Source organism: Natator depressus, chromosome 7, assembly GCF_965152275.1.
Source record: "Natator depressus isolate rNatDep1 chromosome 7, rNatDep2.hap1, whole genome shotgun sequence".
NCBI classification, from domain to species: Eukaryota; Metazoa; Chordata; order Testudines; family Cheloniidae; genus Natator; species Natator depressus.
Window position 1 is genome coordinate 57,877,700 of NC_134240.1, and position 16,245 is coordinate 57,893,944.

At 46.5% G+C, this 16,245-nt stretch overlaps 1 protein-coding gene across 7 annotated transcripts in view; it reads right to left on the reverse strand.

Moving 5' to 3' along the window:
* The window catches only part of ARHGAP22 (Rho GTPase activating protein 22), a 234,616-nt gene that overhangs the window by 20,732 nt on the left and 197,639 nt on the right, over positions 1-16,245 (reverse strand). For all 7 annotated transcript variants that reach the window (XM_074958574.1, XM_074958575.1, XM_074958577.1 and 4 more), the window contains one exon: positions 11,672-11,879. In XM_074958574.1, the coding sequence (XP_074814675.1) occupies positions 11,672-11,879 (208 nt within the window). The remainder of the gene's footprint in view (positions 1-11,671; positions 11,880-16,245) is intronic.

Consider the following 16,245-nt stretch of genomic DNA (forward strand, 5'->3'; position numbering starts at 1 on the left):
TGACACTCCTGCCCAGGTTCCCCCCTTTGGCTTTGGGGCCCTCTGCCTCCCAAGCCATGCCATTTGGCACTTGCTGTTTCATACTCTACACTGGAGCACTAGCCCAGTGTCTCTCTGCTCCACTCACACAGCTCCTATTGCTCTGCTCAGGGTTCTGCTTTCTGGGTTATCCAGACAAGCTGACCGTGCTTGGGACAAATTGCTAAAGGAGAACAAAAGAACAGTACAAGCATGTAGGGACAAAATCAGAAAGGCTAAGGCAAGAAATGTGTTATACCTAACAAGTGACATGAAAGACAATGAGAAGAGGTTTTTTAATTACATTAGGAGTAACAGGAAGATGAAGAAAAGTATAGGTCATCTATTTAGCAGGGAAAGAGAGCTAATAACTGAAGACATCAAGAAGGCGGAAGTGTTTAATACCTATTTTGTTCAGCTCCTAGGCAGAGGCGAAGCCAGGCAGCTCTGCATGCTGCCTCCAACCAGAGCGCTGGCTTTGCAGCTCCCATTGGCCGGGAGCTGCGGGGGAGGTGCCTGCAGGCTGAGGCAGCGCGCAGAGCTGCCTGGCAACAACATCTGTCTAGGAGCTGAGCGAGGGGGATGTCGCCGCTTCCGGGGAACACCCAAGGTAAGCGCTGCCCAGAGCTTGTCTCACCCCGTCCCGTGCCCCAATCCCCTGCCACCTCCCACACCCCAACTCTGCTGGGTGGGGAGGGGGCGGTGGCCCAAGTCTGCCCCAGCAGCGGCCGGTGCCTGAGCTGCCCCTGAGCCAGGTGCGCTGGCCACTGCAGAAGTCACAGAAAGTCATGAAATCCGTGACTTCCATGACAAACTTGCAGCCTTAGCCATGATTAATTGTTCTCCATGTCCAGTGAAGGTAGGAGAAGTAGTAATGGGCTAAATCTGCAGTGAGGGAGATTTAGGTTGGATATTGGGGAAAACTTTCTAACTAGAAAGATAGTTAAGCACTGGAATAGGCTTCCAAGGGAGATTGTGAAATCCCACCCCCCATCACTGGAGGTTTTTAAACCGGTTAGACAAACACCTGTCAGGGATGGTCTAGGTTTACTTGGTCCCACCTCATTGTAAGGGGCTGGATTTGATGACCTCTTCCAGGACCTCCCAGACCTACATTTCTATGATTTTATAATGTTTTCATATTATTCTTAATCCCCTTCCTTGTGCATCCTAACATCCGGTTTCCTTTTTTCGCTGTAGCTGCACATTAAGCAGAGGTGTTCATTGAGCTATCAACAATGACACCCAGGTCCCTTTCTTGAGTGGGCAGAGCTAATTAAAACCCTGTAAGGTTTGAGTAATTTCTATTATTCCCTCCTATGTGCCTTACTTTGCATTTATCAACATTGAATTTTATTTGCCATTGTGTTGTCCATTCCCCTAGCTTGTTGAAGTTGCTCTGACGTTTCTCACCAGTCCTCTCTGGTCCTGCCTAAATAACTTTATGTCCTCTACAAATTTTCCTACCCTGCTGCTCACCCGCCTTTCCAGATCATTCGTAAGTAATCAATTAACTGAAATAAATCAAGTAAAGAACACAGACCCTAGTCTGGAACCTTGGTGTCCCCTGCTGTTAACCTTCTACCGTGATGACAATTGACCATTATGCATACTCTTTTCCTTCTGACTCCTAGACAGTTTTTGATCCAGGGCAACACTTTGCCTCTCACCCCTGACTACTCTAGTGGTACTACAGTGGCCCCTTGTGTGAGGCCTTTTGGAAGTCTAAATACAGTATAGCAAATGGCTCTCCTTTTTTGGCTCTCCTACTCTGACATGTTCAAAGACTTCTAAGAAAGGCAGACCCGGTGACAATGGGGAATTAGAGGGGTAGAGCCGAGCACCTCAAATCCTCGTCTTTGCGATAACGCCCCATTCTATTTTGTTTGGTTGCTTTGTCATCAGTTTTTGTAACATTAACAACTCCATCCAACCTCTCAGTTTTTGCTCTTGCATGCAAGACCCACAGCTGTGGAACTCAGGGGTTACTGAACAGCCATGTTTTCCATGCAGCAGATTAGCATCAACCCTCTGGCTCTCTCGCCCGTGCATTTCCAGCCGTTCTAAAAACTATCCTGCGAGGTACCATAGCTTATCACATGCAGGGCTGGATTAAATTTGATGGGAGTCTGCAAATGTTATCCTCTTTGCATATTCAGTTCCTTCCCTTTACTGTTTTACCACCACCCTGCCTGATGCCAAACACTCTATTGTTAAATCACCTTGGTTATTTCAGTTCCAGGTTTTAAATGTGATAAACCAACTGTAAAGCTGCATGAAAGCCGAAGCAAACAAAACCATTTTAATTTCAACACTTAACTGGCAGTAATAAATACAGTAATGCCACAGCATTAATTAATTACCTACAGCAGTGGTATTCAAGGACATTTTCAGGTGGGCTGGATAAAGCAATGTCCAAATCTTGGCAGGCCAAATGGCTCTTCAGGTGTTTGCTCTCTAGTGAGCCTGCCATCAGCCAGGGATCGCAACGTTTCAAGAGTTGTGTGCCGGGTTGTACTTATTAATCTCAAAATAAAAGGTTAATTGTGCCACCATACAATATTCCAATTAAATCTTGACAACAAACAAATAATTATACAAATACACTGTACTGAGATTCAAACAGCATGCTATTCATTCTATTAAAACTAATTAAAATTAGAAGTTAAACTCACAAGAAAAACTGACGTCTAATTTCCCTTTCTGATTGACCGAAATGTTGACTCTCACTCATACAGTCCCTTTTTTGGAAAAGTACTGGGCAGCACACAATCAAGTTATCTAAAGAAAGCACGCAAGTTACGGATCACTTTGTGTTGCGCACGTATCTAACTAAGTGCCTGATTAAAAGTGTACCACTGGAAGTCAAAATGCATCAACACAATCTAGCGCCAACACATTTAAATGTAAATGAAATGTTTCTAAATTCAAGACATGGGATGAGGGTAAACACAGGGAAAACAAATCGAAGTGCTGTTATACCAATAAATTAAAAACCAGCAGGATCTTATTAAAGGGAAAAAGGCAAAATACCACATTTATTGTGAATACAGAAAGAATCATAGTAAGCAGTTAGTTATAGCTATAACATTCCATTCAATCTCATATTTCTTCACACATTCATTCATATACACACACACACACACACACACACACAGGTTCTGCAAGGTTGTTATCATAGTTACCAGCCTTAGAGTTGCTCATGCCAAGCCACTGGCCAGGTGGCCTGGACATGAGGAGGGAGCAGGGCCTTGTCAGATGCTCATCTGATGCTCCTGGAAGTTGGTTTGCAGAATCAGACCCCAAAATTCTCACTTTTTTAGAGTCTATTTTTATAGGAATTTCTTCCTATGCCAGTCTATGGGAATTGCTTCATCATGCTGTTGCTGAATCAATCAGCAGATAGCACATTCCTGACGGCTCCGTGCTGCTAGATGTTATCTTGTTCTTTGGTTCTCCCATTCTTGAGGCTGTTGGGTGGATTCCAGTCTGCCCTCCGGGGTCCTCTGGTTCTTTCCACTTGACGCCTTCTTCAGCCGATGGACACTGGATTCTTAGGCTGGCACCTCCCTGATCATTCAGTTCTTATCCACACCAAGCATCCATCCACATCCATCCTCTATCTCTATTTTAATCACAGTTGTTAATACAACAAAAGGGCGGGGAGTCTCTGGGTGCTGTGTCTGTTGTTAGAGTATTGCTTTGAGTCTCTCTCTGTGAATTGCTTTGAGAACAGACTCTGTCTTAGAATGTACTAACGCAATTAGCAGCTTGCAAGTTTCACATACAGAGGGAGAGAAACAGTACCAAAAACCAAGAGACCTCTTAATTAGTAATACCCTGGAATTTAAACTATGGGGAATCAAACTCATTTGTGATTTTAATACAGAACTTCTTTAATATGATCCAACAGTGCGTCTGCCCAGTCCCAATCAATTCATCCCCCAGTTTCCATCAGTTCTGCATCTATCTCCCCCCACTCCCCATCTGCCCAACCCACCATCAGCTGTGCCCACCTCACAATTCCCCCTCTGCCACCACGGGGGTTCTTCAAACCCCTCAAGGCTGCAGTAGGGCCCCCTTCCTTCTTCCAGACAGAGGGGAATTCCACGTGTTCTTCATACCACTCCTCCTTCCCAGGCCAGGTGTTACAGGGAGACAGGGGGAAGGAACAGGGGGGCATCCTTGCTCCTAGGAGGGGAGGACAGAAGAGGGCATGGAGCCATCATGAGTTGCCAGGCTCCTTCTGCTCCCTCTCATCCTGTCCCCTTCTGTGAGGGGGCACAGCGCCTCTGCTCCTCCCCACTCCACATGTAACAGTTTGAGGGTGATGTGTGCAAACAAGGCCTCTTAGCAAGGTTTGGGTGTGGCATAAAGGGGATTTCTTTCACCCCAAAAGCAAGTGACTGAATCTCACTCAAAGCTGCAGAAAAACATTCACCTCTGGGCGAGACCATGCCAGGACGCTCTCAGACAAGGACAGAAAAGGCCAGGAGGAATGGAAACTGCAGAGGGAGGAACGGAAGCGGAAACGCAGCCTTAGCTATACTGTGCAATGCTCTGGCCTGTGCACTGCCCACACCCTTCGCTATACACGGTGCCCTCTCCTTGCCCATGTGCTCCTCTCTGCCTTAGCTTTTCTGTGTGCTACCCACTGTCTTCACCACACTGTCCGCTCCCCTCCCCCTTAGCAATGCTGGGCACTCTCCTGACCCACGTGCACTCCTCCACCAAGCTCAGGCTCATACTTTAAGGCCAGAAGGGACCATCATGATGATCTAGTCTGACCTCCTGCGCATCACACAGAACCTCGCCCACCCATCCCTGCAATGGACCCCTAACCTCTGGCTGAGTTATGGAAGGCCTCAAATCATGGTTTGAAGTCTTCAAGTTACAGAGAATCCATCATTTACAGTAGTTTAAATCTGCAAGTGACCAGTGCCCCATGCTGCAGAGGAAGGCAAAACCCCCCAGGGTCTCTGCCAATGTGACCCGGGGCAAAATTCCTTCCCGACTCCAAATATGGCTATCAGTTAGACCAGGGATCTCAAACTCAGGTCACCACGAGGGCCACATGAGGACTAATACATTGGCCCAAGGGCCGCATCACTGACACCTTTTCATACAAAGATACAAAAGCCCCCCCCCCATCTGCCCCTGGCCCTGCCCCCACCCCTTCCATGAGGCCCCACCCCTGCCCCGCCTCTTCTCCGCCTCCTCCCCTGAGTGCTCCGCATCCTCACTCCTCCCCCCTTCCCTCCTGGAAAGTCCAAAGCGCAGCGGGAAGTAGTGGGAGGTAGGCGGAGGAGCAGGGACACGGCACACTCGGGGGGGCCGAGGTGGGGGATGAGGGGAGCTATTGCGGGCCACAGGAAATAACTCCACGGGCCGCGTGTTTGAGACCCCTGAGTCAGACCCTGAGCATGTGGGCAAGACCCGCCAGCCAGACACGTGGGAAAGAATTCTCTGTAGTAACTCAGAGCCCTCCTCATCCAGTGTCTCACTGCCGGCCATTGGAGATATTTGCTGCTAGCAGTCACAGATCTGCCTTGTGCCATTGTAGGCAGTCCCATCATATCATCCCCTCAATAAATTTATCAAGCTCCGTCTTCATGCCAGTTAGATTTTTTGCCCCCACTGCTCCCCTTGGAAGGCTGTTCCAGAACTTCACTTCTCTGATGGCTAGAAACCTTGGTCTAATTTCAAGCCTAAACTTGGTGATGGCCAGTTTATAGCCATTTGTTCTTGGGTCCACATTGGTGCTTAACTTAAATAACTCCTTTTCTGTTCTGGTATTTATCCCATTGATGTATTTATAGAGAGCAATCATATCTCCCCTCAGCCTGCGTTTGGTTAGGCTAAACAAATGAAGCTCTTTGAGTCTCCTCTTGTAAGGCAGGTTTTCCATTCCTCGGACCATGCTAGTAGCCCCTCTCTGCACCTGTTCCAGTTTGAATTTATCTTTCTCAACCATGGGAAACTAGAACTGCTCACAGTATTCCAGATGAAGTGTCACCAGTGCAGTCCTGTGCGCGCCCCCTGCCCAAGCACTACCTACTGCCTTCATTCTACGGGGTGGTCCCCTTGCCCGTGCTGTCCTCTAATGGAGTCAGCTGCCTCCCATGCACGCTCTCAAGGCCTCAGGGTCATGCTACAAGCAACATGCTTCAGTTTTCCCTCTTGGGCTGTTCAAATAAAACTTCAGCTAGGCTTTTTATGGTCAAAAATACCCCTCCTTGGGGGCTGGGTTTATTTATATAAAATAAACTCCAAACCAAAGTCCTAGAACAAAGCCCACAAAACAAACATTTCTGTCCCTCTCTGCATTGGCAGGCCCCTTCTAGCCCCTCCCTGTCTGGAGTCCCAGTCCTGACTCCCAAGACTCTGCTACAGCCTGCTCACTCCTAACTGTCTCCGATCCCTTAGGATTCCCACTCTCTGCAGCTTTCCTGCAGAGATGGGTTTATGTTTTCTTCCAGGTTAGTGATAAAAATGTTAAATAACATGGGCCAAAAACCAATCCCTTCGGGACCCCACAACCAACACAGCTGTTCAATGATGATTTCCCATTTACAATTACATTTTGAGACCGATCAGTTAGCCAGATTTTAATCCTTTTAATGTGTGCCATGTTAATTTTATATCATTCTAATTTTTTTAATCAAAATGCTATACAGTACCAGGTCAAATGCCTTGCAGAAGTCTAAGCATACAACTGTACACTATTACCGTTATCAACCAAACTTGTAATAAAAAAAACAAATTTGTTTGAAAGGATCTATTTTCCATAAGGCCATGTTAATGGGCATTAATTATATTACTCCCCCTTTAATTCTTTATTCATTGCATCCCATTTCAGCCCCTCCATTATCTTGCCCTGGATCAATGTCAGACTGACATGGGTCATCCCATTTACATCTTTTAAATATTGGCACAAAATGGGCTTTCTTCTAATCTTCTGGAACTTTGCCAGTATTCTAATCAACAATAAAGGTCAAGCCAGTCCCTCAGCCAACTCTTTTAAAACTCCTGGAGGAAAGTTATCTGGCTCTACCAATTAAAAATTTTTAAACTGTCCAACTTTAGTAGCTGCTGTGTAACATCTTCCTGAGATACTAATGGTAAAGGTGCTATCATCACACGACGAGACTACATCAACAAGACTACATCATCTGGTTTTTACCCATATACAGAACAAAAATATTTATTCAACACTTCTGCCTTTTCTGCTTTATTATTGATAATTCTACCATTTCCATCTAGTTATGGGCCAGTACTATTGTCAGGATTTTTTTTGTTCCGAATATACTTGTATAATGCCTTGGTGTCCTTTGCTCTGCTGGCCACAGCTTTGCTTCCCTTATCAATTTTCTACAATTCTTAACTTCTGATCTATATTCCTTACAATCAACTTTCCCTTTCTTCCATTTGTTTATATATATATATATATATATATATATATATATATATATATATATATATATATATATATATATATATATACACACACACACACACACAGAGTATATAAGTAACCATTACTTGATCACATTTATAATGTGCAAACAGAATAAAGTCCAGTCCAGTGCGCGCGCACGCACACACACACATACAGGCGGTGCTTTAAAAAGGCCAATTTCACAAAGCAGGAAACAATTTTGAGTCAGATCTGCTGACAGGAATAAATGGGAGTGGTAGTTGGGAATTGTTATAAGAACATTTTACTTAGATGCCCAAAAAGCCAACAGTGAGGAAGAAGGTATTGGTTTAAAAAATACCTAGTTTAAAAGGGCAGTGAAAGCAGCTATAATTATATTCCTCTACATTGGCTTTTTGGGCATCTAAGTACCATGTTCTTAAAACAATTTATGATTAAATTATTCCTGTCAGCAGATCTGACTCAAAATTGTTTCCTGCTTTGTGAAATTGGCCTTTTTAAAGCACCCGCGTGTGTGTGTGTATATATATATAATCACTGGACTGGACTTTATTCTGTTTGCACATTATAAATGTGATGAAGTCATGATTACTTGTACCTAAACTACCCTTAATTTTAGTTCTGTGATCAGTTCCTTTTTATCTGTTACGACAAGGTCTAATCTAGAGTTCCCTCAGGTTAGCTGTAACACTTTGAGTTAGGTGACAATTTCCTACAATATTTAGAAATTCCAGGGATGTTTCAGTCCTCGCAGCCGGAGACTGCCAGCATATGTCACACAAACTGACGTCCTTGAGGATCATGAACCTTTTTTGCCTACATATTACAGTTAGACGTGCAAGGAGCTGGTCATCCTGTTCCCCATCCTCTCTCTTCAGCTTTAGCTATACACCGTGCGCTTGCATTGCTGGTCTGCTCTCACCAGCCTTAGCTATACTGTGTGCTCACCTTGCTGTGGATTTTTTTTTTTTTTTGGTGTAACTTGAGTCGATTAGGAAGAGGTTCATGCTAAACTGAAGTAAGCTACTCAAACTAAGGGCTGGTCTTCACTACTCGGAGATCGACGCTGCTGCAATCGATGCAGCAGGGATCCGCTAAATTGACGGCAGAGCGCTCTGTGATCAACCCCGTACTCTACCTCTCCAAGAAGTGTAAGGGAGTTCGACCGGAGAGCGTCTTCCATCAATGCAGCGCAGTGAAGACACTGCAGTAAGTTGACCTAAGCTACGTCAACTCCAGCTGGAGTAGTGTAACTTAGGTCCATTTACCCCAGTAGTCAAGATAAGCCCTAAGATAAGGGCATCAAAACAGGAGTTTACACCAGTTTACTCCCAAGCTTGCACCGGTTTGGACAATGACAGTCTCCACCATAGCTGGGCCTCTGCTTCTTGGGCACATGTAAAGAAAGGTCTGATTGTAATACAGAATAACAGCATCTATGCAGAGGAGATGGGCCAGCAAATGGGTGATCAGAGCCACGATAGGCTGAAATTGGGGTTCACAGTTTGAGCTCAATTCCAAATCTGGCTTTGGGTTCAGATATGCCAGCAGCAAATTCTCAACAGGCCCAAGAAGGCAGAAAAATCTCCTAAAACCAGCTGAGCTCACAAGCTGTGTTACCAACTTCTCCCTTTCCTTTGGAAAGTACAAGACCCAAGTCTCTTCTGCAAAAGCAAACAGAGCCACTTCTCCCTACATAAAGAGCCAACTTCTGCCCTGTGACAGGCACCTGCAAGTTGGATTGAATTCAGTGGGAACAGTATCAGAGTGTCAGAGAAGCTTGCTCTAACACTGCCAGGGGCTGCACCTGGTCTGGAGCTACAGCTATCTTAGGACTTGTGTACCAGGGGACAAGCTGAATTAACTAAAGGTGTGAAGTTAAAGTGCATTAAACTCCTGCGTGGACACTCTCATTCAGAAGTAAAGTGACTTCAGTTTGTTGCAGCTGAATTCCCTTTGAAGGAGGCTGAAGCTAAAGAAAATTAAATTAACTTTGCGCCTTTAGCTAATTCATCTTCACTTTCCTGAGTATCCCCATACAGACAAGCCCTAGGAGACGCGAGAGGAAGGCGTGCACTCAATCGAAACTTCCCCAAAGAGAAGAGCAGAGGCAGTTTCATGGGGTTTCATTCCCAGCAGCACCATTGCAAGCACCCAGAAGAGTGGCAGGTTGATTTTTCCCATCTGCAGAGCTGGAGGATGGAAGCCACGTGCCTTCCCTCCCATCCCCTTCCCCCTTCCAAGCAGGAAGCTGAACTACAGTGTAAGGAGTCATCCAGCCATGTGGGGGAGGGGGGGACTCCACTTGGATAGTGCCACTGAGCGAGCAAATATTGACTGTGGTTAAGAATCAAGGAGGGAAGGATGGGTGGCCCGGAAGTGGAGATGGGGAGGGAAGAATTGGAAGAATGTCTTCAGTAAACTCTTAGAGACATTCCTCCCAGGCTGGAAATGAGCAACCCTGCGTCCCCCACTCAGGCCCATGCTACCTCTTCCTGCAGCAGCGAGTGTGGTGGGCAGACAGACAGACAAAGTGTAGGCTGGCTTGCAGGGGCAATGAGATGGTGGCATCATTGCTAGGGGTCTGGCCACAAGACTTGGGTTCAAGTGCTGTTTAAATCACCAGGGAAAATTATCTCACCCAGCAAAATCACTAGCAACAGGTCACGGTCACGATATTAGGATCCAAACTCCCCCAGCGTCTGGACCTGGATCCATATCTCCCAGGGGTTCAGCTGTGCAGGGTCACTAGTGGGGGCCCAATTCTAAAAGCACTGTGCAGTTTGACAAACTGCATGTATGTTCAGGAGAGGCTCAGGGCTGCACTGTTGGGTGTATTTGGCTAGACATTTTTCTCCCCACTGTATTCTGGGAGAGTTTCTTAAATCTCTTTCCTCTGAAGCATCAGGGTGGCCATGGCTGGAGATGGGACATTGGACGGGATGGGACAGGGCTCTGAGGGGGCACAGAACATTCTCTCTCTCAGGTGCATGACTGGCTAGTTCCTGCTCACAGGCACAGGGTCTAATCCATTGCCATAGGTGGGACTGGAGGGAATTTCACCACCGGTCAGATTAGCAACAAGCTTGGGGTGGGGTTTCACCTTCCTCTGCAGCATGGGGTGCGGGTCCCTTGCCAGGATTATCTGGATATGTCTCAATCCTTTCCCAGCCATTATGGGGGCCTCAGGCCTGCTGCACCTCTTTCCCTCCTAGTCTCTGCCTGTGGCACATAAGAATCTAGTCTCCTGCAGGTTGACCACTTGGTCTCATTTTGGTCCTGGGGTTTAGTGCACAGGGGCTGGTGGCCTGTGATATAAAGGAGGTCAGGCTAGAGCATCTGGCCTTAAATTTGATGACACTATGAAAGTCACTTGGCAGGTCTGGGTGGGCCTGCTTTCCCTCCACCACCACCCCGACCCCCGCATGCACGCCTCATTTTTGGACAGGAAATGAGTTTTCCCCTAGTGAAAATTTCCAATAAAACCAGAAATCATCAACATTTTTGTCAAAATTCTGACTTTTTGTGTAAGTAAATGGAGAAATGTTTCAATTTTCTCCCAACCAAAAGCAGCCATTTTTCAATTTTCAACCCAAAACTGTTCCAGTTGCTGGAATTTCAGGGCAAACATTTCCATTTTTATCAAGAAGCCATTTTTGTTGAAAAAAATTGTTTTGATGGACAGTTGTTAACCAGCTCTCCACACTTCAGGTGTAATGGCCAGGGGACATCCCTTTGATGCTTCTGACTGAGACTTCAGATCAGTCAAAGGGGAAGAAAGAACCAGCCTAGGTCTTGCTGGAGATCTAGCACGTGGTGAGAGGACCCTGTGGGAACAGGTGGTCAGACACCCTGCTCAGACACAGTGTCATTCATGCGACATCTATTCTATGGCTTGATCCCGTAAGCTGCTGAGCACTCCGGCCCAGCAAAGCACTTCAGCGTGTGCCTATCTTTAAGCACATGAGCAGTCTCATCAGTTAGGCACATGCTCAAATTTCAGGTCATGCTTAAGCACCTTGGACCAGAGCCCAGTGGAGCTTGCAGGACTGAGCCCATAGACAGCGTGTTAAATAAAAAAAACCACAGTCGGAAATTAGCATCTTCCAAGACTGACACATCTGGGATGTTATCAGAAGCCAGGGATGTTACAGAGACATGTGTTAATGATCAAGAGTTTGGTGCTCACCTTGAGCGACTAAGATACCAACTTACCTGTCAAAGAGGGGCTTCTCTCCACAATCAAATGAATCCTGCAGGTCCTTGACAAGGTTGGCTTGACCAGGCATGCGAAAGAGCCCTTCCTCGGTGAGGCCTCGCTCCCGGATAAAATCCACACATTGCTCCACCAACAGTGGGGCCAGCCGCAGGCCGTACTTCCGCTCGTATTGCACCGTGTCTTCCAATCGCTGCCCGAAGATCCCTGCCAATGAGAGACGCACACTGGCATTAATTTTTATTCGCCACAAGCCAGCGGATGGGATGGGGTCAGGGTGGGAGTTATATTAAACATGAAGGAAGCAAAACTGGAACATGAATCCAGCTATTGCCAGGATCAGCAAAATCAACCAGGAAAAATTACAAACTCATAATTTTCTTCTACTTAGAATGAAAAATACTATAGGCCAAATTCTGCCCTGACATATGCAACCAGAGCTTCCACTGAGGTCATTGGCAGGTGCCCAACTAAGGGCAAAATTTTCTCCCAAGAAAGGCATAAAAGAATTCAACACTGGTTTTGATGACTTGCAGCTGTTCTCCATCTTTATGTTAGACTGAGTGATTGCATTGACACAGCGCCTTTGATCCAAAGGACAACAAAGCCCCATTTTTAAATAGATGCACTGACTTGGCACATCAGAATCTACCACTGGTGCACACCCACCTCTGGGAAGGGACACAGCTGCTATTTAACAGCTCACAGCAACCCAGCCCAAGAGCTAGGATAAGAAATGAAGCTTGGGACAGGAAGTGAAGACTAATGTCCCCCACTGACACTGCCAGGGGTACGGTAAGCAGGCAGGATGTAATAACCCATGCTGGAACCATTCACAGACCCAGGAATTAGTGGTAACACACTCACTGCTGTGAAAGATCTTTCCTGACCAGGGGCCTTTACTTTTACATTTCATTTTCAACCATCTCAGCTAACTAATCAGTCTCCTTTGCGGCCTTCACTGTGATTATTTACCATGTATTGCAGTAGCATCTCGGTCCACCACCAGCTTGGGCCCCAGGGTGCTAAGCACTGTACAAACATATAGCCAGTGACAGTCCTGCACTGTGCTGTATAAATGGAGTCATGTTTTCTCGAGAGAAAATCCCTAGTGTAATATCCCTGCAGATCAAATACTCCAACCCAAAAGAACGTGGAAGGGGCTCTGGGGGTGCAGTTGAAATGCTGCCTCTCCATGGACCTGTTCCACCACACACACACTGAAAATTAACTGAAAAACTCCATCATAAACACAATTAAGCTGCCTTCCTAGAAGAAGCAGCTACCCACACTATTAAATCATATGCACCTTTACTTACCACACTGGATGCACCCTAATGAGCCATACATACAGTATGCTCCTGTACAGTCATGTGTAAATGTAAGCCACACCTGCTCCATGTATGTAACCCACTCCGTGTGGCACTCTGTCTCCCTCTAGTGGTTGCTGGGCCTGCTCTAGCCGGAGCTAACAGAGCATGATTTCTTAGCTCAGACACTACAGCCTCATGCTTTTAGATTCAAAGGTCCCAGGGTCAATCCCCACTGCTAGGGCCCCCAACCAGCTGCATGGCCTAACATATGCATTCTGAACCCTTAGTTCTGTTGCTCAAGATGTGGCCGTGGGGGCATAGGAGCAGCAGCATTCAAGCAATTGACCCTGCTCAGAACAGAGATTTCAGATAAAGGGTATAATCCTCAAATCTATTCAATTTCAGATGCAACCAGACCATGGCACATATGCAGCCTGATCCCAAGCACACTGATGTCAATAGGAGACTTTCCATTGTACTCATAATTAATCTTATGGCTCTGAAGATACAGCAGCATACAGAACTAGATTCTTATTGTACTCAGAGCCAATTTACTAGGAGTAACGTCAGGTATGTTCTGTGCATAAGATTATAATATGCCAGAGAAAACATTTCAGTCAGCACTATTAGATTATGTTGTTTTTAACACCCCACTTACTATTCCAATATTAACCACAGGACCTCATGTTCCATGTTTATTTTACTGCTGCTTTCATGGTCGGTGCAGGACTCCTAGCAGGAAGTTTTCCCAGCCACCACTCACTGTCTTTCAATGAAGCTGCCATACTAGATCAGATATATGATCCATATTTGGCCCAATTCTGTACACTAGTCCAGGATGCTGTCTCTGCTAATGATCAGTAGTTGAGGCTTCAGAGTAAGGGTTAACCTCCCCCGGTAATATACCTAATTGTGCATTACTGTATCATGGTTGGTGTGCAGGAAGGAACTCCCCTGCTGACCCCAACTAGTGATCAGTTTATGGAAGCATGGGGATTGGTCATCCTTGTCATTCTAATCCTAGCCAGTGTCCATGCAGATTTAAATTCTTATTTATATCAGTGTCTAATTCACTTGTGAAGCTTAGCTATATTTCTCAATATCATCCTCGGGCAAGGAGTTCCACAGGTTAACAATAAGTTCTGTAAAAACAATTTTTATTTTTTTTTAGCTGTTGCTTTTTAAACTAATCAAGCGGCCGGGGCCCCCTGTTCTTGTGTTATGGCTCAGGGTAAACAGAAGTGCCTACTCTATGACACTCAGCATTGTATGTGGTTCTAAAAGAGGTCTTCTTTCAAAAACCAAAAACTATGTTTTTAAGTGAATTTTGTTCTGGACTGACAGCTCTGGTGTCCAGAGTCCCCACAGCACCTGACACTTTTAGCATGGGCAGCAGCAAAACATGCTTCCCTACACTATCCTATAGCCACAGCTCAACCCCGACTCTACAGGTGAGAGGGGATGTCTCCATAGCCCCATACAGTCTTGACTTCCCTGCTGAGGCTGCCAACAAGCAGGGTGCATTTGGCCTCTCTCAGGAAGGTAGGTTTTGTCTACGCACAAATGGACACATAAGGGGAATCTCCAGTTACTGGAGTGCCCCAATAATAAGGCTGCTCACTAGCTATGAACGGAGGAGCAGAGACTTTTACTCTGTTAGATTCTGTCCCCCATCTTTGCAGCTCCCTTCACAGCCTCTGTTTATTTTCCACTCTACTCTGCCTGTTTCCAGGCTTCCTTTCCTAGCACCACCTGGTTTTGAGTTGAACTTTTGATCCCATGTGCTGAGTGGATTCAAAATCAGCCCAGACGATTCCCCCTCTTTCTTTAGTCATTTCTGGCTTTTGCCATGTTCCAAGAAGCAGCCCTGAAAGGCTTCATCTCCCATTATCTCCCACCAGTTTATCTCTCTTCCTCTTGGTACTGAGGATCTTGTGTGACAATTGCTTTCTTCAGGGAAAGGAGATCCATGTTCACAGGATGCTCAAGCTATGGGAGACTTCAGGGGCAGTGTCACAGACAGCAGCCTTCCTGCCAGGGAGCTCCAGCCTCTATCAGAAATCAAACTGTCTTCTACCAGCAGCCCTGTCTTCCCAAATCTCTTCCCTCCCCACCCCCATGCTTACACATCCCTCTCCCTCCACCCTGCCTGTCCCCCTCCCCCACATAACTTGCCAGTGATTTTCAGGGCCCTTTCTCTTTCTGGCTACACACATGTGGCTGGGAGGGAGAGAAGAGGCAATATGGACTCTGTTGGGAAGGTGGGTGAGGATTCAGCCACCTCTTGGGAAGAGGATGGGATTAAAGCTACTTTATTGCTGCTCCGGAGCAGACACCAGGCCTCTTCCCCCCACAATGTGGCACTGTGCTCTGCCCCCAATTGCTAGACCATACAGCAGTTCAGGGGTCTGCTACTGACCTCCAGCTAACACCCCCAGACAGTGTCAGCTGGCGCTTTCACATCCGGAGCCTGGGCATGGCATTCCACACCACCACCGGAGGTGGAGGGTACAAAGCGAGGTGCTACCGTATTCTCTTTGAATTGGTCTCCCTTCTGCATCTCCTAACTCATCCAGCCCTGCCCAACAAGGGCTTGTGAAAAGGAGGCAGCCACATGGTCCCGTCACCTCCCCCACCCTGAGACTGGATTGGCTTTGTCCTCACTTTGAAACAAAAAGCAAACTAAGAGCCAATTCTACACAGCTCAATCCGTTGGCTCCTGGAGGCTCAGGCCTGTTTTTAATCACCGGTGCCTGCAGCTCCCGCTGAATTTGGCAGTGCTTTGCTCTCAGTCTTTGATGATCCCGTTGGAAGATGTTACTGCCCTGCGCTGCTCTCTCTTCCCATCCCAGCAGATGTGGGAGCCAATGCCACTCAGCCTACAGACCCGCCTGCCAGGGTTAGACTAGAAATCAGGCCCAAAGCTATTGGCACCCAAACAGTTAACTCCTCTTGTCCTGTCCTTATCTAGAGTCAGGCGTTTTGTTTGGTTTCAAAGCAGTAAAAGAACATGCCTGGGACCACATCTTTAATCTCTGGAAGATCCAACAGATACCAGACAAATGGGTTAGAACAATTGGGGGCTGGGGAGTTCCAACAAGCTGCCTCTGTTCTTTAAAGAATTAGGTGGATCTCTGCAGAAAACCAAGCCAGCAAGGATGCACTGACTCACAGACTGGCTCTCTGTCCCGGCATAAAGAGCTCACCCACCAGCTCCAGGCATACAAACATGCTGTTCAGACATGCAGTGGGAAGAAAAT